The sequence below is a fragment of the Salvia splendens genome, chromosome 18 (genome assembly GCF_004379255.2).
Source record: "Salvia splendens isolate huo1 chromosome 18, SspV2, whole genome shotgun sequence".
Lineage (NCBI taxonomy): Eukaryota > Viridiplantae > Streptophyta > Magnoliopsida > Lamiales > Lamiaceae > Salvia > Salvia splendens.
In genome coordinates, this window is record NC_056049.1 from 20,252,268 (window position 1) to 20,277,376 (window position 25,109).

Consider the following 25,109-nt stretch of genomic DNA (forward strand, 5'->3'; position numbering starts at 1 on the left):
ACTCTAAACCACCATTGTGCTAGGAGAAAATCCTTCGTAATACATATGATAGAACATGAGGTGAAGGAGGATGAATTAGAGCAGGTAGAAGGTGAAAATGAGGAAGCGGAAGATTGAGGTGGACCTTCAACTCTCATTGCATGCTGTGTGGGGGAAAGATGGCCCTCAAATCATGCGAGTGAGGGGAAAATGTCAGAAGAGATCTCTGCGAATATTGATAGATACCGGAAGTACTCATAACTTCTTAAGTACAAAAGTGGCCGATAAGATCAACTGTGAATGGTTGCAAGTCCCTACCCGAGCTGTGGAAGTAGCTAATGGCCAGGTTTTGCAGTGTACTAAGAAGTGCAAGAATCTGATGTGGGAGATGCAGGAATTTTCATTTACAACTAAGGTATACCTTATTCATCTTGAAACATATGATCTTATTTTAGGAGGTCAATGGTTGTCCACACTTGGTGAAATTAGGTGGAATTTTGAGAAGTTAAGTATGATCTTTACTGTTGGGGACAAAATAGTAACCTTACATGGTGTAGTATGGGCAGCAAAAAATGAGCAATTACATTCGCTCCATGTCCTGAACCAGCAAGGAAGTGACAGTGACGATGAGAAAATGAACTTACTAATGCCATCAGTTGAGTGTGATCCATGGGGGTGTTGGAAACTGGAGTCAGAGCAGGGGTGGCCGAAATTGAACTTGATTCTAGAAGACTTTGCTGAGTTGTTCGAGGAACCAAAAGGGTTACCTCCAGCTAGATCACAAGACCATAGAATTAGAGGTGTCGAAACGGGTAGCGGGTAATGGGTAATCCCGAACCCGACCCGTTACCCACCGGGTATCAGGTACCCGTTACCCGACGGAATCGGGAAATGTGGCGTGGCCGGGTATAATAATTTTGGATTTTGCGGGTATCGGGTATCCCGATACCCGACCGGGTATCGGGTACGGGTATCGGGATACCCGATACCCGACCGGGTAATCCCGATAGTCTCGAAAATACCCGATATATATGTATTGATATTTTATAATTTTTTATTTTTTATTTGAATAATTGCTCTTCATGATGTAATTTTTTTAAGATTTGAATATTTAAAAATCATAATGTAATTTTTTATTAGTAATATATTATAAAATATATTTTTTAAGTTTATAACTTTTAACTAGGGTTAGGGTTAAGAATCTTAAAGTTAAGATCACAAATCTTTTTTCCGTCTTTTCTCTTACTCTTCAACTCCTTGGCTTGATCTCAATTTCAACAAAATTAAAAATAAAAAGTTTCAAGTGAGACTATTACATTCATCAATTAGTATTTCAAAAAAAGCATCTAAAATATACAAAGAATATTTAAAAAAAGAAGATTTAAAAAAAAAATGTTTCGGGTCGGGTACCCGCGGTGTCGGGTGCGGGATACCCGACTCGGGTATCGGGTAATACCCAACTAAATGCGGGACGGGTATCGGGACTAACTTTTCGGCCAAAATCGGGTGCGGGTACCCGCGGGTACCCGTTTCGACACCCCTACATAGAATTGTACTCAAGGAAGGCACTGATGTTGTGAACATCAGACCCTACAAGTATGCCACTAAACAGAAAGATGTCATTGATGCCATGATTGATGAGATGTTGATATCAGGAGTTATACGCCCTAGCAACAGCCCTTTTGCCAGCCCTATTGTGCTAGTAAAGAAGAAGGATTCCACTTGGAGATTATGTGTTGATTATAGGTCCCTCAATGCTATCACTATTAAAGATAAGTACCCGATCCCTGTGATTGAAGAGTTGCTGGATGAACTAGGGGGAGCTAAATGGTTTTCAAAGGTGGACCTTCGTTCGGGTTATTGGCAAGTACGCATGGCGCCCGAGGATATCTTCAAAACAGCCTTTAAGACTCACGCATGACATTACGAATTTATGGTTATGCCGTTTGGCCTCACAAATGCTCCCGCTACATTATAAAATCTTATGAATACTGTGTTCAAGGAGTATTTGAGAAAGTTCGTTCTGGTTTTCTTCGATGACATTTTGATATATAGTAGCAGCCAAACCGAGCATAAACATCACTTAACTGATGTGCTGAGTATTATGCAGCAGCATTGCTTGGTGGCTAAACGATCAAAGTGTTCTTTTGGTTGTAATAAGGTGGAGTATCTCGGTCATGTGATCTCGAGTGAGGGAGTAGCTACTGATGAGGGTAAAGTGGAGGCTGTTAAAAGTTGGCCTACTCCAAAATCTATCAAACATGTAAGGAGCTTCTTGGGTCTAACTGGATACTACAGGCGGTTTGTCTCCAACTATGGCATAATAGCTCGGCCATTAGTGAATATTATCAAGGAGTCTGCCTTCAAATGGTCTGCCGAAGCTCAAGCTGCCTTCGAGCAGTTGAAATCAGCCATGACATCTGCACTAGTGTTGGCTTTACCTGATTTCACCAAGGATTTTGTGGTAGAAACTGATGCATATGGGGTGGAAATTGGAGCGGTATTGATGCAGGAAGGGCACCCAATAGCTTTTATCAGTAAGGCTTTATCTCTCAAACATCAATCTCTTTCAGTTTATGAAAAGGAATTGCTAGCAATATTGATGGTTGTTCGAAAGTGGTACCATTATCTTTAGTGTAGAAAGTTCCTCATATTGACTGATCATCAAAGTTTGAAATACTTGTTGGAGCAAAAGTTAACTATTCCTACGCAGCAAGCTTAGATGGCCAAGTTGATGCACTTTGACTACGAAATTCGATACAAGAAGGGAGTTGATAACTCGGTGGCTGATGCTTTATCAAGAGCCCCTGAGATCCTTTTACATGCCCTCACCTCATATATTATTCCACTGGAATTAATCGCTAAGATTAAGGCCTCTTGGGATTCTGATTCTCATCTCCAAAAACTGATTCAGGAGCTGCAACAAGATCCAAACTCTCACTCAAAGTTCAGTTGGTATAAGGGGGAATTAAGGAGGCAGGGGAGGTTGGTTGTTGGCAATGACTTGCAGCTCAAAGCTCAAATCCTTTCTCTGTTTCATGAATCTGCCTTGGCTGGCCACTCGGGGGTACTTGGGACTTACAAGCGGATCTCTGCTCTCCTATATTGGCCTAAGCTCCGAAAGGATGTGAGGGAATTTGTTCGAGTATGTGTCATCTGTCAGAAGTATAAGCCCAGCAACTGTCCACCAGCAGGGTTACTACAGCCACTACCCTTACCTTCGGCTATATTCACTGACTTAACCATGGATTTCATTGAGGCCCTGCCCACCTCTCATGGGAAGAACACTATTATGGTTGTTGTGGATCAGTTGAGCAAGTATGCTCACTTCTTGGCATTATCCCATCCTTTTACTGCCAAGTCAGTGGCTGAGCTTTTTCTAAACTTGGTGTTTAAGCTACATGGAATGCCTGAGAGAATAGTAAGTGGCTGAGCTTTGTTGGGTCATTTTGGAAAGAGTTCATGACATTGCTGGGAGTTGAGCTGCTCTATTCCACAGCTTATCACCCGGAGACTGACGGCCAATCTGAGGTAGTTAACAGATGTCTCCAGTGCTATTTGAGATGCTCAGTTGGCGCGAAGCCACATTCTTGGGCTCAATGGCTGGGGTTGGCGGAGTATTGGTACTATACCTCCTTCCACTCAAGTATACAAATGACTCCCTTTGAAGCTCTTTATGGGTTTGCTCTACCACTACACATTCCATATCTGCCGGGTGACTCTAACATTGAAGCAGTGGACATCACCTTGAGAGATAGAGAGGCTATGATCCATATTTTGAAAAATAATCTGCAGAGAGCAGCAGATAGAATGAGGAGGCAGACTGATAAACATAAGATTGATAATGAGTTTAAGATTGGAGACTGGGTTTGGTTGAAGCTTCAACCCTATAGGCAGAAGTCAGTTTGGGGACCTCATCAAAAATTTGAACCTAAGTTCTTTGGGCCCTATCAGATTCTTGACAAAATCGGCAAGGTTGCTTATAAGTTGAATTTGCCTGCTTCAGCTGCAATCCATAATGTCTTCCATGTTTCCTTGTTGAGAGAAGCTGCAGCTCCCACGGGACCTATTACTGATCTTCCTTCCATCTCTCATATCAAGGATGACATTCCTCTAGCTATACTCGAGAGGAAAATGGTGAAGCGACGTAACCAAGCGGCAACACAATGGCTGATTCATTGGGCAGGCCGATCTCCTTCTGATGCCTCTTGGGAATTCGCGGATGTTATCATCGAAAGGTTCCCTTGGTTCCTTGAGGGCAAGGAACCTTAAGAGGGGAGTATTGTTGCATGCATGATTTCATCAATACTCATCACAACATGCATGCAACATGAGCACATCCTTGCGCTAAGAAGGATGTGGTCTCGTATTATCTAGTAGGATTTAAAAAGCTGACATGGATCAATAAGGCACATGAAGGCACGTGCTCATCACATGAGGTGGCATGTTGAGGTGGATAAGTGCGGAACGCGTGAAGAGGCTATTATATATATGGGGAGGCCACCACCTTGGGAGGTTGTCGAAGAAGTGTGATCAGTGTGTGCATTGGGTCGTGGATCCAAGGCATCGTATCGTTGTTCTTTCATCATTATATCGTTGTTTCATTCTATTCCTATCAATACAATTCCTATTCGTTTCCTATTTCACATTCTCTCGTTAAATTGTCATTTGATTGCGTTGGGTTACGTGATATCGGTCAAAATCGGGCGCTCTCGAGTTAGGACCGTATCAAAACAGAAGTAGGAGAAGCACTTACTCAAGGGTTTGCAGGCAGAAGCAATTTTTTTTCTCTAGTATCTCGACGGCAGCGGGAACTAAAATGAGAGGATTCTACATTATATTTTGAATGCTAGGGTTTGAAAGGTTATAAGGGTCATTTGCTGAATTTACGGAGGACAAATTTGTCATTGTAATAAGTAATCAGTTAGAGCATCTCCAATGGTTTTAGAGCATCCACAGTGGTCGGCAGAGAAGCAATAGCCCAGCTATAGCCCAGCCATGCCACATCAGCAGCACTAAATTTCTCCTGCCACATCAGCTGGACAAGCAACTGGACAAGCAATAGCCCAGCCACAGCCTTGCCACATCATCAGCACTAAAAATAAATAATTAACAATCACACAAAATACGGAATTAAATTCACTCCACATATACGGGAAAATTTGATAATTACATTTAAATTAAAAAAAGGTACATAATTTAACAAAATTACATAATAAAAAAAATTACATAATTTAAAAAAATTACATAATTAAAAAAAAAACTATCGTCGTCCAGTCCTCCACGCCCACAACTCTTCAATTAAATCCTTTTGGAGTCGAATATGAGCATCCACTTGGCGCATGTCGGCATGTGCCTGGAGGCGGCCGGCTTCATCGTGAGGTACCCCGCTTCGTACGTTGGAGGCGGCCTCGCCGTGGCTTGGACCGGCTTCATTATCAGCGTTGGCCCAACTAGTCAGTTGTACACCTTCATCTTCGACAATCATGTTGTGCATGATAATACAGGCGTACATTATATCAGCAATGCAGTCGACATGCCACAAACGTGTTGGACCCCTAACTGCCGCCCATCGAGACTGGAGCACACCAAATGCGCGCTCCACGTCCTTGCGCGCCGACTCCTCTCATCTGATGCGCATCGGATCGTCTTCACAAAGACGGGCAATCTAGGGTATATCCCATCCGCCAAGTAGTAGCTCATATCATGTTGGTTGTCGTTGGGGACAAAACTGATGGCCGGACCGACGCCTTGGCACTGCTCGTTAAAAAGGGGCGACGAATTGAGGACGTTGAGGTCGTTGTTCGAACCGGCTACCCCAAAATACGCATGCCAAATCCACAGCCGGTAATCAGCTACGGCCTCGATGATCATCGTGGGATTCTTTCCCTTGTAGCCGGTCGTGTGGAACCCTTTCATGGCAGCAGGGCAGTTCTTCCACTCCCAATGCATACAATCTATGCTGCCTAACATACCCGGGAACCCATGCTTCTCCCCGTGCATCTGCATCAGCTCCTGGCAGTCTTCGGGGGTTGGGCTTCAAAGGTATTGGTCAGCGAATATTTCAACCACGCTCTGACAAAAATACTTCATACATTCAAGGGCAGTCGTCTCGCCGATGTAGAGGTACTCGTCCCACATGTCTGCCGCGCCTCCGTAGGCCAGCTGCCTGATTGCCGCAGTGCACTTTTGAATAGGTGTGTGGTCGGGTCTGCCAGCCGTATCGTGCCTGAAGCGGAAACACAGATATCGACGCTCCAAAGCGTCGACAATACACATAAACATGGCCCTGCTCATCCTAAAACGCCGCCTGAAAAGGTTGACGTTAAACCGCGGCTCCGGTGTGAAGTAGTCTTTGTATAGCCGCTGATGTGCAGCTACGTGATCCCGGTCAATCACTGCTCGGCGGTGGACAACGGGTTGAGGTTGAGGTACCGCCGGCTGCGAGGCCCGTTGTAGCAGCCGGTCTATCTCTCGGGACGTATAGGCATCCAAATGTTCGTTCAAACGCCGTTCATACTCCTCAGCATCCCCACCACTACCACTACTACTACCACCCGCGTTACTCATTTCGCGTTGTTGTTGATCTTGTACAAAAATTAAGATAGAGAGAGTACTCGTTAAAACAAGTGGTGCGAATGAAAATGTCGTGCAAATCGCGTATATATAGTGTTTCGAAAATTTAAAAAAAAAATCGCTCCCTAGTTCTTCGCCGATCGGGAGGCTGCAATAGCGGTGAGCCGATCGGCGAGAGAATCGGCGAGCGCCCAAGAATCGGCGTACCCTCGCCGAAATTCTCGTCGATTTAGCGCTCGCCGGCTGCAATAGTTCGGCGAGCCGTTCGGCGAGCGCCAAAAATCGGCGAGCCGCTCGCTCGCCGACCACTGGAGATGCTCTTAGGCTAGCCATAGGCTAGCCACAAGTCCTCCTGCCACATCATCAGCACTAAAAACTCCTCCTGCCATATCATCAGGACAAGCAACTGGACAAGCAATAGACTAGCAATAGGCTAGCCACAATAAATAAATTATAAAAATAAATAATTAACAATCACATAAAATACGGAATTAAATTTATGACACAGATACGAGAAAATTCAATAATAATATTTAAATTAAAAAAATTACATTAATTAAAAAAAATCTAACGACGTGCAGTCCTCGCGCCCACAACTCTTCAATTAAATCCTTTTGGAGTCGAATATGAGCATCCACTTGGCGCATGTCGGCATGTGCCTTGAGGCGGCCGACTTCATCGTGAGGTACCCCCCTTCGTATGTTGGGGGCGGCCACGCCGTGGCTTGGGCCGGCTTCATTAGCATCGTCATTGGCCCAACTAGTCAGTTGTACACCTTCATCTTCGACAATCATGTTGTGCGGGATAATACAGGCGTACATTATATCAGCAATGCAGTCGACATGCCACAAAAGCGTTGGACCTCTAATTGCCACCCATCGAGACTGGAGCACACCAAATGCGCGCTCCACGTCCTTGCACGTCGACTCCTGCCGTTCCGCAAAGTAGGCCTTCCTCTCATCTGATGTGCATCTGATCATCTTCACAAAGACGGGCCACCTGGGGTATATCCCATCCGCTAAGTAGTAGCCCATATCATGCTGGTTCCCGTTGGCGATAAAACTGATGGCCGGACCGACACCCTGGCACTGCTCGTTGAAAAGGGGTGACGAGTTGAGGACGTTGAGGTCGTTGTTCGACCCGGCTACACCAAAATATGCATGCCAAATCCACAGCCGGTAATCAGCTACGTCCTCGAGGATCATCGTGGGATTCTTTCCCTTGTAACCGGTCGTGTAGAACCCTTTTCCAGGCAGCGGGGCAGTTCTTCAACTCCCAATGCATACAATCTATGCTGTCCAACATCCCGGGGAACCCATGCTTCTCCCCGTGCATCTGCATAAGATCCTGGCACTCTTCAGAGGTAGGGCTTCGAAGATACTGATCACGGAATATTTCAATGACGCCCTGACAGAAATACTTCAGACAATCTAGGGCAGTCGTCTCACCGATGTGGAGGTACTCGTCCCACATGTCTCCGCGCCTCCGTAGGCCAACTGCCTGATTGATGCAGTGCACTTTTGTATAGGTGTGTGGCCGGGTCTGCCAACCGCATCGTACCTGAACCGGAAATACAAATATCGACGCTCTAAAGCATCAACGATACTCATAAACACTAGCCTACGCATCCTAAAACGGCGCCTAAAAAGAGGCGCCCCAAACCGCGGCTCCTCCGCAAAGTAGTCTTCATATAGCCGCTGATGTGCAGCTACGTGATCTCGATCAATCACTGCTCGTCGGTGGACAACGGGTGGAGGTTGAGGTACCGCCGGCTGCAAGGCCCTTTGTAGCAACCGGTTTATCTCGCGGGACGTATAGGCCTCCAACTCTTCGTTCATTTGACGTGCGTACTCCTCAGCATCCCCACCACTACTACCACCCGCGTTACTCATTTCACGTTGTTGCTCTTGTACAGAAATTAAGTGAGAGAGAAAACTCGTTAAAACAAGCGGTGCGAATGAAAATGACGTGCAAATCGCGTATATATAGTGTTTCGAAAATTATAAAAAAAAAGTGCTGGCCGATCGCTCGCCGATCGCCCGCCTACAATGGCGGCCAGCCGACCGGCGACCGCCCGACTCCCGAGAATCGGTGTCCGCTCGCCGAGTTGGCACTAGCCGACTCCAATGGTTCGGCGACCGGACCGGTCAGCGCCGAGAATCGGCTAGCCGGTCCGCTAGCCGCCATTGGAGATGCTATTAGTAAATCATGCAAAACAAACGATGGTTACTCTAGAGCAGCATTTGTTTATTGAAAACCAAACGCCCTACCCAGAAAATAAAACTGCAGTTTAGTCAAATGCTTTTATGCCCAGTGTCTTAACTTGTGATTGAGTTTCATAGAAAGCAAACTACTCCTAAGTTTATTTTATTTTATCAATTTGCATTAAAATTTATTTCATCTATTACTAAAACTATTTTCCATTAATGAAGGTAGTATGAATATTATAGTGGACGGATGTAGTATTATGGTGGTTTTAATATTACTAAAACTAAAAAGGAAAGATGAAAATTTTAAGTGGGACAAAGTATAAAAGACTCCCTAATGTCTAGATACAAATCAAATCATATCCTAGTATAACCTAACATATAGTATAAGATCATCTCTAAAATATCTACAAGAATAATACTATCATAGGTAGGCTCGTGTCAGGCTCGTATTAGAATTTGACATTATTGAAGTAGAGATCATTTGTTTTTTAGAAAAGTGGAAAACATACGAAAACCATAAGATTGAGAAAGGAATAAAATTCTTAAAATTTCTTGTAAATAAATTAAATTAACAAACAGTAGATTCAATTAAACGAAAAAAGAAACAAAAATTGACTGTGTGATGATAAACTGAGCTATATTTTGCATTTACATAGACGTTTAGGAATATATTGTCTATGGTATGTGAAACAAATTCCCTTATGACAATTCACCTTCAACTCAGCCCAATTAAGTCTTTTTGTCTTTTTGAAAAATAGGATTAATAATGGTTCCACGTTTATTCATCTTTTTCCTTCATTAATGGGTGGGTTCATCTCCTCGTAATACGCAGCCAGCGCAAAAGCTTCTACCATAGTCCTCGACTCCTCGGCGCGGCGGCCTCCACTTGTGCCCTTAAGAGGGTCCACTATAAGGCGGACACGCCCAATAGCCCCGCCCCAGTTTTTGTCCATAGCCCCAGTTTTATTGTTTATAGCCCCAAAATTCTATTTCCGCCACTATAGTGGACACCTCCAATAGCCCCCAAATTTTATAATCAACTTTCATTTTATAATGTTTTAAGTAATTATGAACAAATTTATCGGGCTATACGTAATTAGAAGAACACGACTATACGAAGTAGAATTAAAATTAGAATTAAAATTAAAATTAAAATTAAAATTAAAATTAAAATTAAAATTAAAATTAAAATTAAAATTAAAATTAAAATTAAAATTAAATTAAAATTAAAATTAAAATTAAAATTAAAATTAAAATTAAAATTACACACTACATTTAATCTAGTACAAATCACAAATCACTAACATGTTTACACTGCGCCACCACCTCCCCTACGTGCCCACACTTCTTCAATCAAATCGGCCTGCAGTGTGTTATGTGATGTGGTCCTGCGCATATCAGCGAAGCGTTGGATCAAATATTCATTGCTTCGTGGTACGCCCATCTGGATCGGTGCGGAGGCAACACCGTGACTTGTACTTGCGCCTTCTTCCGGTGCCCATCGCTCTGCCGCAAAGCCTTCATCTTCTATTATCATATTATGCAATATGATACAGGCTAACATAATATTCGCGACATCATCTTCGTGGCAAACTCGTGCCGGACACCGTATAATAGCCCACCGCGATTGGAGGACACCAAAAGCCCGCTCAACATCCTTCCTAGCACTCTCTTGTTTGCGCACAAAATATTGTTTCTTCGGTCCAACCGGTTGGCGGACAGTCTTCACGAAGTAATCATCCATTAGACGATGGTGCGCACCGACGTGGTCTCGTGGGATTGGAGCTCTTTCTACTTTTGTTCTAGTCTAGTAATGGAATTCCATTTTAATGAAGAGGTTTAGATGTATTCCGACTCAGGGAGTGACGCACAACAATTATGCGTCGTTATTAATGAACGACGCACAACCCTTATGCGTCTTTGGTTAATGACGCACAAGGGTTATGCGTCGTTCAAAGACGCATAAGAATTATGCGTCTTACCCTAATGACGCATAACCCTTATGCGTCACACTGGTAAGCATTCCCGCCTGTCACCCGAGTGACCCAGGTTCGATCCCCGGCAAAGGCGCATAATTCTTTTATAAGAGTAATATCTATTTGCCAAAAATAAATGTTTAGAATAACTCATTTTTATCAAATACTAATCACTTAAAAAATTGCGCCGTTGCCGGGGATCGAACCCGGGTCACCCGGGTGACAGGCGGAAATGCTTACCAGTGTGACGCATAAGGGTTATGCGTCACTAGGGTAAGACGCATAATTCTTATGCGTCTTTGAACGACGCATAACCCTTGTGCGTCATTAACCAAAGACGCATAAGGGTTGTGCGTCGTTCATTAATAACGACGCATAACTGTTGTGCGTCACTCCCTGAGTCGGAATACAACTAAACTTCTTCATTAAAATGTAATTCCATTAACATGCATTACCCAAAAAAGAATTGTTCCTGGGATTGTCCGCCGATGAGTAATAGCACGAGGGATCGCATCCTCCGCATTCTCCGCCTCCTCCGCCAAACGGGCCGCTTCCTCCTGGGCGGCCTGGTGTTGCACTTGTTGAACCAGAGCATTCCAGCTGTCTCTCCACAAATTGTTCATTTCCGGCCCCAAATTGTAGTGAGAGAAATTTTTATAGATATAGAGCTGGAATGGTGTGAAAATAATGAATGGAGTGGGGTGTATTTATAGGTGAATTGAAATGTAAAAATACAAATAATAATAAAAAAAATTCGGCTATAGCCGCGGCTGTCGGCGCCGCCACTATAGGCGCCGCGGCTATAGCCGCGTCCTCGCCCCGGAGCCGGCTGATGCCCGTCCGCCCCCTACCGCCCCGATTTCGCCGTCCGCCCGCGCCCTCCACTATAGCCCGCCTGCCGCCCGCCCGTGGACGCGGCTATAGCCGCGTCCATGCCATAGTGGACACCCTAATACGCAGCCAGCGCAAATGATGAATATTATCCAAGTTGATGGGTTGCCCAATGCATGAAGCCGAGACTCATTATATATTACATTTTGGAAGCCCAAATTAAAGACAAAATGAGGCATTTTCGTGAATAATGAAGTAGCTAAAATGAAGAGTATTTTTAATTTACCAGTCATTTTAATAGTCTTAAGTGGCAGTAGGCGTGTGCATTCGGGTTTCGGTTCGGTTTTTTGTCAAAACCGAACCAAAACCGAAAAACCGAATTTAATTCAAAATCTAAACCGAACCGAACCCGAAAAACTGAAAAACCGAAACCGAATAACCGAAAACATAACTTAAAAAACCGAAAAACCCGAACAAAACCGAAAACCCGCAAAAAAAAACCGAAAAACCTGAAAAAAATAAATATAATATAAATATATATTTATATATGTGTATTTTATTTTATTTTATATATACTCATAGAATATTTATATATAATATAAAATTAATAATACATATAATATATATTATATATAATATAATATATTAAATTAACCGAACCGAAAAATCGAAATTTTTTTATTTTTAAAACCGAACCGAAAAATCGAAAAAATCGAACCGAATTTCAAAATTTTGGTTTGGTTCGGTTCGGATATTCGGTTTCTGGTTTTTTTGCTCACCCCTAAGTGGGAGTACTAATAATGTGAGGCTTTTAAGACTATAAATAGACTTTTAAGCATGTCATTTCAAGACACACTTGATAAAATCGAAAATAGAGTGTCTTTGTGAGTTGAATTCACCATGTAGAGCATTTTACTTGTTTAAAATTTATCAAGATACTTTGAGTAAGTTCTTGCGACGTTCAACCATGCCGAAGTTCTTGGCTGATCATATAGCCAAACGGGCGAGGTTTCTAAAGCTCTTGGAGTGATCAAGCTAGATATTTGATTCTAAGGAGATCGCTACAAACTCTTATACATTGGGTTATTGGATCAATATATCCAACGGGTCATTCGTCTGATCCCAAATCCATATCACTGCTCCGTATCATTTGCTCAATTCGGCTACATGGCAGGTTAGCCCGAAACCCGAAGAGTTATGGTTGAAAATTTATACTCCCACGTATAAAAATCTCAATACGAATAGTCAGTAGCATATAAAAATGGGTTGATTCCATTTCGACGCTATGTGATTATAAGAAATCACGGTGGGAGCATTTTTATGTGAGTCACAACCTAGAGTGGTTTTACTTGCTGTTATTTGCTCATTTGAAACAGAAAAATGGCCCTTTTGCTTTGACACCATCAAATGCCTTTACCAACTAGTCCTTTGCTACTCACCAGTTGATTCCATTTGCATCCATTATCTCTCCTAACTTACTCTCATTTATCAGTCAACACTTTGAAGCAAGAAATAAGCCAAAACACATATATTTTTATCTATAAACACTCAACATCTGATACATGAGTTCATATACAAATGAACACCTACTTGCCAACGTGAACAAATTCCAATAAAACAAATGAAAACAAAAGAAGAGAAACAGCAAACACCGTTTCCACTATATCAACTTCAAAGCTACAGAGAGGCAAAAAAAAAGAAACTGCTGGCCCTGAATTCTTGAGGTTGGCCCTCAACGCCGCGAGCCGCCTGTTCCCAATCAATGATGAAGATGCCATCAAGAAGCAGCATATTCACAAACTGGTCTGCATCGAGCCCAATCTCTTGCACTTTGCTCCAAGTTCCTTCGTAGATATGAACACTAGCTGAGTCCCTTTCTTCGTTAACTTCACCCACGGCCCACTTAACCAAACACGGTTTTATAAATTAATTACTACTAAATGCCATCTTCCCGGAACGTCTTCAATTGTTTTAACTTTTATTTTTTTATATGGGCCTCTAATAATATAATCCATCCATTTTCTAAATATAAGAACTTGTGAAACTGTCATGAATATTAATACGATATTGGTAAAGTGAGAGGCTAAAAATAAGTGTGTTAGTTTTCAATTATTGGACCATTAATTGTTGCATTTTGTGGTACTTCATTTGAATATTGGATCGATGTAGTATTTGTTTGAAAAGGAGAAGCTATTTCTTGGGTATTGATGATGATAAGTTTTTGTATATATTGCTATAGGGGAGCATTAGGGCGCATCCTTAATTAGAGTGCTAACGTACATCCAACCACGTGGCACGAAAGATGCAATATCGTATACAGAAAAATGCAATATACATTTGTCAAGCTATAAATGCATTTTCGTAGATTACATTTTAGTTATAGGCAAATTGCATTTTATATTGTTGAGTTTTGCATGTTAACATAAATTGTCTACCATGCAAAATAAATTATACTATAAATGCAATCCGTCTATATATAAAATGCAAATAAACAACCTATATCTAAAAAACAAAACTCAATAATAAGAAATGCAATCTGCATATAACAAAAATGCAATCTTACGAAAATGCATTTACAGCTTGACAAATGTATATTGCATTTTTCTGTATACAATATTGCATTTTTCGTGTCACGTGACAGCACATGATTGGATGTACATTAGCCCTTTAAAATTAGTTAGCATATTAGTATATCCCTATTGCTATATATCACATTGAGATGTTTATGTACAAATTTTTATACAGTATGTTTTAAGTTTCTAATCATATATTCTAGGTTGTAAATGGATTGAGTTTGTTTTGGTTGCTATTTTACGGTTTTAATTATGGATTATTGATTGAATTCGTAAAGCTTTGTTTTTGCCTTCCTTAAATACTTGGGCCCATTTTTTTAATGTGAAATTTTATGTATCTTTTCATAAAATTTAGTGTTTATGTGAGTGAAACTTAGTCCTCTCTGACACTTCTCCTTCAGCCCAACTAAGGTTTTTTCATTTTATAAAAACAGGATCAATAATGGTTTCACATTTATCCTTTCCCTTTCCCGAACCCGAGCCGTGCATCATCATGGGTGGGCCCATCTCCTCATAATATTGAGCCAGCGCAAAAGAAGCGGCCATCGTCCTTGGCAAAATAGGTGTGGATTGTCGCCATCAAATTTGGGTGCAAACTCATCGATCTCATCCGCCTTTTCAACCATGATTAACTCAAAAGGAATCTATGAATTGTTTTAGGATAATACATATAGATATAGGTCATGCAATACCAAGGAAATAGTTAAGCTAATCCAACTCAAACTCGATTTCCCTCTCGTAATGCTAATCCAATTTAACGTTCTTAATTGATTAGGAATTGCCATATCTTGCAGCGGGTAGTTTATTAAGAAACACAAATTAACGTTCTTAATTGATTAAAAAAATATTTTTCAATATTCGTAGGAGTAGCCGTGTCATGCCGCTATTATTATTATTATATAGCTTAGTTGGTTTTATTCAAAAACACAAACTAACGTGTTTAGCTAACTATAAATATATCCTTAAACATTTTTTATAGTACGAAAAATCTCGAGCCGTGTACGAACGACACTCAAACTATTCTAAAGAGGGAGCATAACTGTTTGGCTATGTTTGTTTGTCAGGATTCTATGTGACTAACGTGTGTGAGTTGGATTTGATATTTTCATGAAAGCCTTTCAAGAAAGTGAAATAATGACTCCTCTTTAAATTGTTTAAGAATTAATTTTTAATTATGAAGACGTTAAATGACATCAAATGTAAAACTGAAAAATATATGGACTTGCATATTTGCATTTATGTTCATTGTTGGAGATCTGGTCTCAATTCTTATTAATTCTTTATGGATTACAAGAATACCTTTACCGTATGAATATTTCATACTACTAGATTAGATTTTTGTCATTTAAATGAAAGTCACTCAAAAAAAAAAATTGAGCACAACACATATTCAATCACACAAGTCGAAACAAATTCTGAGGGGTTCTACAAGAAAAGAAAAAAAGGTAGATATTTAAAGAAAATATATATGTTATTAGTATTATTGAATAAAAATAATGAAGGTTAACAAGGATAGTAACATATGCAAAAAGTTTCACTTGATGGATTAATACACTCTGCTCGAAAGAGTGTTAATCCGCGGCTAATTAGGAGTACATTGCAATATTCTGAGCATATTGACCTTATTCCTTCCTCCCCAACTTTACACTCCAACTTTTCCCTCGTTTGACAAATTTTTTCACCTGCAAATTTATCAACTCATGAGAGAGTGAGAGTGAGAGTGAGAGTGAAAGAGAGAGTATATATTCTTACCAGCTGTGGCGAGAGAGAGATAAAACATAACTAGCAAAAGAGATGCGATGAGCTTAGCCATTATTTAATTTATGGGTGGCAATGTTTCCAAATGCTACCCATGGATGACCTATTTATATTCTATTTTTTTATGAGGAGTAATAAATGTTCAGATTCTAGGTATTGATATTTAAATAATATTCCCCCTAAATTTTTTTACATGGATTCTTAAAAATAAATTAAATAAAAGAAGAATAAAGTAAAAAATAAAAAAGATAAGAGAGATAAAGTCTTAAATTGGAGTTATCAAATGTAAAACGGACAAATATGCGGACCGGCATTTAAGTAAATCGTTGACTCTTGGAGATCTAATGTCAATGCTTTTTAATTCTGTAACGGCTGAAATATATGGGCAAAGAATTAATAGGTAATAAATGCGATTTGAATTATTCTTAAATTAATGGTAAGATTTTTTATCTGGATTATTATCAATATAATGAAAAAAGAGGAAATATTGGTAAACCCACCGTGACCTAAATAGATTAAAATTTAAGAAAGAAAAACAGGCCATGATATCCAACAATACATGTGTATCGATAGGGGTGGGAACAAAGATATCGGGATTTGGTTTACCCGAACTGACTCGATACCCGCTGGGGATGGGATATCCAATACCCAATTTATATGATTAGGTAATGAAATTTAAGATAATTTGGGTATTGGATAACCAATATACTTGATACTCGATTTATGACTATTTTTAATACCTGATTGATTTTTAACTTTTGAATTATATTATAGATTGTTTCTATATTTGATTGGATGTGTAAGAACACTATATTTACATATTGCATAATCAATTCCCATAAAGATAAAGATAATCGTGTATTTTAAAATAAATGGGATCCATGTTGGTAATTTTATATAATAAAATATATAATCAATATTAAAGATATTAGTCAAGTATATAATCAATATTAAAGATAATTGTGTATTTTAAAATAAATGGGATCCATTTTGGTAATTTTATATAATAAAATATGTAATCAATATTAAAGATATTAGTCAAATATATAATCGATATTAAAGGTATTTTATATTATTATAATATTAATTTGAATATTTTATTAGTTATTAACATACGTAAAAAGTCAAGTATTTGGGTACCCAATTCATCGAGTTTGAATACCCGGAGTGGATATTTGGTACACAAAAATTTATCGAGACAGGTATCGGGTAGGTATTTTATACGATTTTCAGGTTTGAGTATCCGATTTTTCGGGTGGGATACCTATGGGTACCCGTATTCCCACTCTTATCGAGAACAGACACTTCCATACCCAATTATCACTCTCTCTCAAGGTATGCCACTCGTTGAATCTGCGATGACATGGGTGAATTTGGAGTGTTATCTATGTTATGAATTGTTGAAAGGTAAAATGGGAAAAAATTTGTGGAACGAATGGAATATAATAATATCATTTTGTCGTAACTTATTTTCCCATCCACTTATTTGTCATTTGAACCTAAAGAAGTTAATTACAGTGGAAGATCGATCCTCTCACTCCATGCATGAAGGACATGATTCTAGACTCTTCGTAATCGATTATTGATGTGTAAATGCTCAAACTCACCCATATAGATAATCTCTTCAGTGGAAAGTTTCATTATTAAGATGACCCCTTTACAAATTATGTAAAACTTTGAATTCCTTGTTTATTTTAGTGATAATGGCAACTTGTGGATGATTGTATTTGTCGGTTACATTGAAATATCATAATTAGGGAATGAAATTGACAGTTAGTTTATGAGTTTCAAATGAATAATTTTATTTTGAATTTATCTCAATAGTTAAAAAAACCTCCACTATTACCTTTTACGGATTGCTTAGGTCTCATGGTAGTATGAGTGTGACCACCACAATTATGATGCATATCTAAATACTTAACAAACTTTAGGGCAATCAGTGTCTGATTGGAAGTACAAGGTTATAGCTTAAATACTGTTTTTACATAAAAAAAATCATACATTATCAATATTTTTATCAGAAATGGGACATTTAATAGGGATCAGAGGGAGTATTATTTTGCATTATATTCGATCTTGCGAGTTTCAATTCCTGGGTCCGTCATTGACAGGTACAATATTTATCTACTCTACTGTCCCACAAGAATATTTACTCTTTTTTTAATCTATCTCACAAGAATGTGCACTTTTTATTTTAGGAATGTTTCTCTCTAATGAAGTGAGACACATTCTCCACTAATAATACTTTAATTATTTTTTCTTTCTTACCTCTCTCTTACTTTACTAATTAAAATCCGTGCATATTCATATAAACGGAGTGAGTAGTATTATCAATGAATAGTCACGACTCCATAGATTTATTATAAATGTTAATAATGTAAAGTAAATTACTAGTAATAAATAATTGACATATCAACTTCCATGGAACATTAGATGAAATGGAGTATTATAAGTACTAAATAGTGGATTAGTAGTTATAATTCGTGTAGTCCATAAATAAGACTATTTTTTATTGCTAGAGAAAGTAGTAATAAAGAATTTTCTTCTCTTCAACACAAACAGCATTTTTGTCCATGGCCAAAAGAGAGAAGCAATGTCAAGTGTCAGTAGCTCAACCTCCCAAAAACAGCAATATTACTTCAAAATCCACAAGAAGAAAATTGTGCAAAAACAAAGATTCTTGATTATAAAAAGAAATTCAACCCACAATCAATAGATTCTGTCAGTCATCCCTGAAAAAAATCTAGAATTCAGTGAACCTTGATAAATACCACACTTTTCCAGGAAACTTTAATTAGAACTTTCCTATCTAAATTCTGCTCTCACAATCAAACTAAAGCAACACCAAGTTCAATTCCCAGAAAAGAAATTGAAAAAGGGTTGATCATTACTACAAGTTGACAGCTTTGGTGAATTATCTGCACTAAAACTAGGGTTCTTGAATTCATTCTGATCATTATCATGACTTCTTGCCTGCAAGATTCCAGTGGGGTGGATTGGAAATAAATCCAGTGTCTCCTGATCATGGCTGCTGCAGCTAATATGCTCCATTGATTGGGAATCAGTGCTTGTTCTTGACCTCTTGAATCCACCTGATGCAGTGGGGAGTTGTACCATGGGATGCTGCTGGTAATACATTGCATCACTCTTTGGTGTAGGAAGGTAGCATGGGCTGCAAATCACTGCAAAATGTAGCAAATATGGATCATCAATCTTTAGTGAAAAAAAATGCAGAAATTTGAAGAGTCTTGTTTTGAAAGAAGTTGTTTTTGAGATACTACACATTCAAGCAAATGAATCCTTTTGAGGAATCAGTCTCATAAGGATTCAAAATCCCCATGAAACACACCCATTATTATCATGTGATTGAGATAGTAGATAAAATCCAATCTTTTTTTGGGTTGAATAAAAATCCATTCTTTAGCATGTGACTAAGATGGTAGATAAAAATCCAATCTTTTTTTTGGCTTCAATAAAAATCCATTCTTAGCATGAGACCAAGAAGGTAGATAAAAATCCAATCTTTTTTTCGGTTGAATAAAAATCCATTCTCTAGCATGTGATCATTAGCTTCTTTTATAATTTTATATAAAAATCCATTCTTTAATAGAATATGAAAGGACGTCACACATAGTAGAGTAGTGGTGTGAAAAATGAATCAAGAAAGGCACTAAAAGTAAGGCAAAATGTGATACAAACATACCATTCTGGTAAGGAGGAGGGAAAAGAGGAGTAGGCGAATGGAGAAAGCGATTGTAGAAAGCGAAAGTCTCCTGCTTCTGCTTCTGCCTCTGCCTGGCTTTATGGTTCTGGAACCAGTAAAAGACGTTTTTGCCCTCGATGTAGCCATAATCTCTGAGCCTTGCAGTGATCTGTTGGATCTGCTCTGCCGTTGGGGTTCTCAACCCTTGCTTGTACAAGCCCTCTAGCATGTTTATCTGCTCCTTCGTTGGATTCCATCTCGACCCTCCATTCCCCACATTCTGATCTTCCCTTTCCCCCTCCATTTTTGTGATTTGATTACTACGTAATGTGCTGAATTTATAGGGATGGGAAAGGGGCAAAGTAGACCACTAGCCCTAGAAATCAACCAATCATATGGAAAAAAGAGTCAAACAAGGGGAAAAATACACAAGATAATTTGCATTGCATGCGTATGGTTTTTGGTGCAGAAACATCTCTGAAAACATGGAGGGTAGCGGCTGGGGCATGCATGGAATTACTAAAATGCCCCTAGAGGAGTGGGTGGATTGGGATTGGGAGTAGGGGTAGATTGGGGAGAATTGAGTAAGGAGTATAGGGCCTAGTCTTTGGGAATTGCAGAAGGCTAGATAGAGTGAAGAGAGAGGGAAAGGGAGATTGGTGGGATGATGAGAGTTTGAGTTGATTCAGAGGTGAGAAATTGAGACGACTCCTTTACTCGTTGGTGGAGTGAAAAAAAGGTGAGACATAGATGTGTAGATTTATTGCAAAAGGTTTGCTTTGAAATATGAGACTTGATTTTGCTTCTATCTATAGAGCTCTACTACTGCCTATCGTTAAAAACAAAAGGAAAGATTTACGCAACTCCTTATTTTTAAAAGATTTGATTGGATATAGATGGAATAGTTCTCTTTTAAGTATTTGTTGTTGTTAATCATCTATCTATCTATCAATATATAAAGGGAGATTTTGGGATGCCATGTGGCACAGTTTTGACGGGAAAATTGTTCATTGGTTGAAATATATCCATGAAATAAATAATTAATTGTAAAAAGAAAAATAAACTATTAGTCAATATGGCTATCCTAAGACGATAGCGTTTCACATAAGTTTAAACCTTTATAAAATTAACATTTACAAGTTCCATGAATTACACATAAAACAACAAAAGAGAATTAACTCAGAAACCAAATCAATACTTGAATCAACCAAGAAATCTGTCGTAGTACACCACCACTGAAGCCAGCAGAGCAGGTGCAGGTGGGAGGAACGGCGGCTAAGCTGTGCGGAAGGAACTGGCGAGGCAGGAGGCACATCGACGAGGCTGTGAGGAAGGAGCGCCGGCGAGAGCCGCCAGGCAATGCCATGGCCGGATAAGAATAGAGCTAAGAGAAAGGGGGAGATGGATGAATTGGGAGTTCAACCACGGCGAACAGCTCGCGACGATCCGACGTCAGTAGCGGTGGTGGATCGGTGACAAGAGGGAGGTGACGACGGCTCTTATTGTCGGCGAACTGAACGGGCGATGACTATGAGTTAGAGGGTGTGATGTTTAGAGGGTCTTCGATTTAGGGAGAGAAGAAAGCATGGGAGAGAGATGCTGAAGAAAGAGAAGATCGGCAGACGGGGGAGAAGCTGAACCGCTGAGTACAGATCGTAGGCGGAGAGATCTGTATGTTCTGATTTGGGGGACTGTGGAGGATCGATAGAGGGGAAGAGGCGTATGTATTTGTATGTATATTATGTTTAGTTTGTAGGATGGATATTGGGGGATTTAATAGTTTAAGTTTTGTAGATTTAAATTTAAGCTTTTAAGTAATATATCACCTATCTATATTAATTGGATATGTGTAATTTAAATAGACAAATAAAAAAAGACTTAAAACATTATTGATTGCTTTCTGCAGCTTTATTTTTACTTGTTCCGCGTTCTTCTAATTTGTTGATAAATTACACGAATTAAAAACTTAAATTATACTCCCACATTTTATATTTAAAAATATTATTATGAGATTTTAAATTTTAATAAAATTTCATCCGATTGGTTCACAATAAGATGAAAAAGACACTAACGTACGAGTTACGACATTAATTTATAAATTCAAATCATCATCCAAATAGAAAATTTGATAAATTGAATAATGTTTTTTATCTTGAAAAATACATTACAAAAATCCGCAGTATCTTTGCATTCGGTAAAATCTTTCAAAAAATAAGTATTTAGTGACAAATTAAAAAAAATATTGGAAGAGTAAAAGATTAACATGTTGAGACCATATAAAACTGGAGTATCATTTTTCTTCTTAAAGGTGGAGCCCGCGCACGCCTCTATTTTCTTTTTCTTTTTTTTTATAAATTGTACACATGTCCGATTAATATCCCTTCTAACTTTCAATTATATGAATAAAACTGAGTGGTCATAATAGACATTTGTTATTACATATTTTTCAAATTAGAATGATTTTCAATTTTGGCAATTTACTTTAAACTGATATTTGGATTTTATGAAACCAGTATAAATGTACTCCACTTTATTGCGTATCATTATAATTGAGCGTTTATTTTTTTTGTGTTTTTGCAATAGTGATATTACTGAAAAAAATATTAAAAATTACTCTCTTTGTCCCGCTTAAGATGACACATTTTCCTTTTTAGTTTCTCCCAACTAAGAAGATGACACATTTCCTTTTTTTTGAAACTTTTTCTCTCCAATTAATACACTCAACCACTTTTTCCCACTCCTATTAAATTATTCATCTTTCTTTCTCTCTCTATTTTAATATTTACACCCACCTTTTCTCACTCCAATTTAACACTTTAACAAATAACTCCTAAAATCTCGTACCGACAAGAAATGTGTCATCATAGTCAGGACGGAAGGAGTACTATTATTTATTGTATTTGGACCGTCTCCCATAGTTGATAAATTATTACTACGCAATAGTTTCACACTGTAGCTCTTTTCGTGCAGAAAGCCTATTACTACAATTTAAATTCAAACTATAAAAATAAGAACAAAAACTTTTAGGGCGTGTTCACTATAAGAGATTCTCATTTCTAACATTTGGAAGAATTAAATTTTCCAAGAATTGAACCATAATTAGCCACATATATAATTCTTTTCCCCATTGTTTAGTATCCTAGAATTGGCCAAGAATTGACCCAAATATTACCCAAAATAAAGACTTTGAACCAATAGAATTATGGATTGACAAATTTATCCCTTCAAGTGGAAAGGTGGAAATGTGGAAAAGTAGGGCAAATGTGTAAAACCAAGTCCATTTCTTGGTGCATTTTTCAATGTATAAACAAATCTTACCTAAAAGGCAAGATTTCAATTCTTCCTCAATTGGCATGAATAGTACGGACCCTACCTCAATTGTAAGGACCCCAACAATTAATTAGTGGAAGGTAAACACCATAATTCCCCCAATTGGATCAAGAATTGACCAATTCTTACATAGTGAACATGCCCTTATAGATTTGGAACAATACCAAAATATCATTCTAGAATATTGAAACATATCTTATAATAATATAATGCAATCTTTTTTAAGTTTGTTTGAATAATTATCTATTGATTAAAAAGACTAATTCAAACCTCTTCTCCAAAAGAATACCGTTAGCAGGAAAACTTTTTCAAAAAAGTGTGCAATTTGACTGATTTATATTACTCTCTCCGTCCCTTTTTAGTATCCTATTTAAGTTTGGCACAAGTTTTAAAAAATGTAAAGGAAATTTGGTGAAAAAATACAGTGTAATGTGGAACCTACTTTTGCGTATATTAGTTTAATAATAAAATGTGAGTGAATAAAAGTTAGTGGAATGTGAGTCCTATTACCATTTATGGAATAATGCTACCTGGACTCCTAAATTGAGACACCAAAAAATGGTAAACCGGGACTCCTACATGGGACGGATGAAGTACAAGATATTAGCCTGTGGTTATTGGAAAGCAGTGTTACAACAACTCACAAAAATAAAATTTATTTTTTACGTATTTGGTTAATAGATTCAAACGCGAATCAATCAGTAATTCTTGAGCATTTTGCCATGCATAATTTCATTCTTCAAAGTGCTAAAGAAGCTACAAAATATTGCAATGCCGATTTTCAGTCTTTAAGGTGCAGAAGAAGTTAAAAAATATTGTATTTCCTATTTTCAGTCTTGAGTATTGTTTTGTTTTAAGTTTTTGTTCCTATTTATGAACATCAATGTTTTATTGATCAAAATTAAACTATTTATTTATTCAAATTATATGATTTTTTCCTCATTGATCCTTAGTAGAACAGTTTCTTTGTTTGTATATATTATTCTAACTATGCCATAAGCTTTAATCTTTAGTCATATATCTCCTCTTAGTATGAACATCCTTAGGTGCAATAGCTACAAAATGCATACAACAGGTATCTCACATTTTTTATCAAATCTATAAAAAGTGGTGAAAATGTGTTGTGACATACCACTACTATGTTTAGGAACATCACCCTTATAAAACTGCAAAATATCCCATCCTCAAATTCAGAAATCAGCCAAAACAATCCTCAATTTTTACATGTAACTTCCAAGATTAGCTATATATGATGTATATGCTCTATAATTTACCTCTTCGGTCATGGACAGAAACATCTGACTTGAGGTCATCTGCTTACACAATTATTGTGCAATTTTAGATTGCCTACACAAAATATTGAGAAACATCAGCAAAAAATCTTGTGAGTAACCATGTTTCGTACATTAATAAGAATATACATAAGTGAGCGGATTAGAACTTATGGATGTACCTGCAATGTCCTAAAAAAGAGAGAGATTCAAGAAAAAAATTTATGCATTTAAATTTAAACAAATATTTTTCACCATGCTTTTTATAGTTTTAACCAAAAATATGAAATTGAGTTAAAAGAAAAAGAATAAACTAAAAAAAGATAGTGAAAATATTAAAATTAAATTAATAATAAATAAATAAAATTTAATTTTTGAAAATAATATAATAATATATTATATTACTATAAAATTATTTGAAGATTAATATTTCTAGTATTTTATATTTTCCACTTTACTTCATACTTAACGTTTTTTTTATAAAACAATTCTTGCAAACTTATTTTTTCATAAACTAACTTAAATTGTCCTTTTATTCCAAAAACAAATTTATATATTTTTTAATTTGGATCTTGTATGTACATTGTATTTTATTTCATTTTCTTCAACTATTTTAATATAACACACGGAGAAATATGCAAAGAAAAATCAATATATGGTCATTTGGTCCTATTGTTAAAATTACATGAGTGAAGATTTAATCATCTAATACGGAGTATATATTTTTGAATCATACTTTCAGCTAAAATGCAAAAAGAAAATAATTATATATATATTTTTAAATGTTTTATTTTCAGAAATTTAAACAAATATTTTACATCATGATTTTTTTTATAGTTTTAACAAGAAATATGGAAACAAGTTTAAAGAAGTACAAAAGAATAAAATAAAAAAAAAGTGAA

The 25,109-nt window shown here is 37.9% G+C and overlaps 1 protein-coding gene across 1 annotated transcript; it reads right to left on the reverse strand.

Annotated features, from left to right (window-relative positions):
- Positions 1-18,753: 18,753 nt before the first annotated feature.
- On the reverse strand, positions 18,754-19,910 carry LOC121776881 (WUSCHEL-related homeobox 2-like). Its single transcript, XM_042174033.1, has 2 exons — positions 19,607-19,910; positions 18,754-19,085 (listed from the first exon to the last, which is right to left on the reverse strand). The coding sequence occupies exons 1-2, from the start codon at positions 19,908-19,910 to the stop codon at positions 18,754-18,756; spliced, it is 636 nt and encodes a 211-aa protein (XP_042029967.1).
- Between the last annotated feature and the right edge of the window lie 5,199 nt (positions 19,911-25,109).

What these genes read in the sequence shown, in the direction of transcription:
- LOC121776881 (XM_042174033.1), bottom strand. Translation starts at nt 19,910, where the DNA reads ATGGAGGGGGAAAGGGAAGATCAGAATGTGGGGAATGGAGGGTCGAGA. An exon ending in CCCTCCTCCTTACCAGAATG is followed by an intron (nt 19,086 to 19,606) that starts GTATGTTTGTAT and finishes TACATTTTGCAG; the next exon opens with TGATTTGCAGCCCATGCTAC.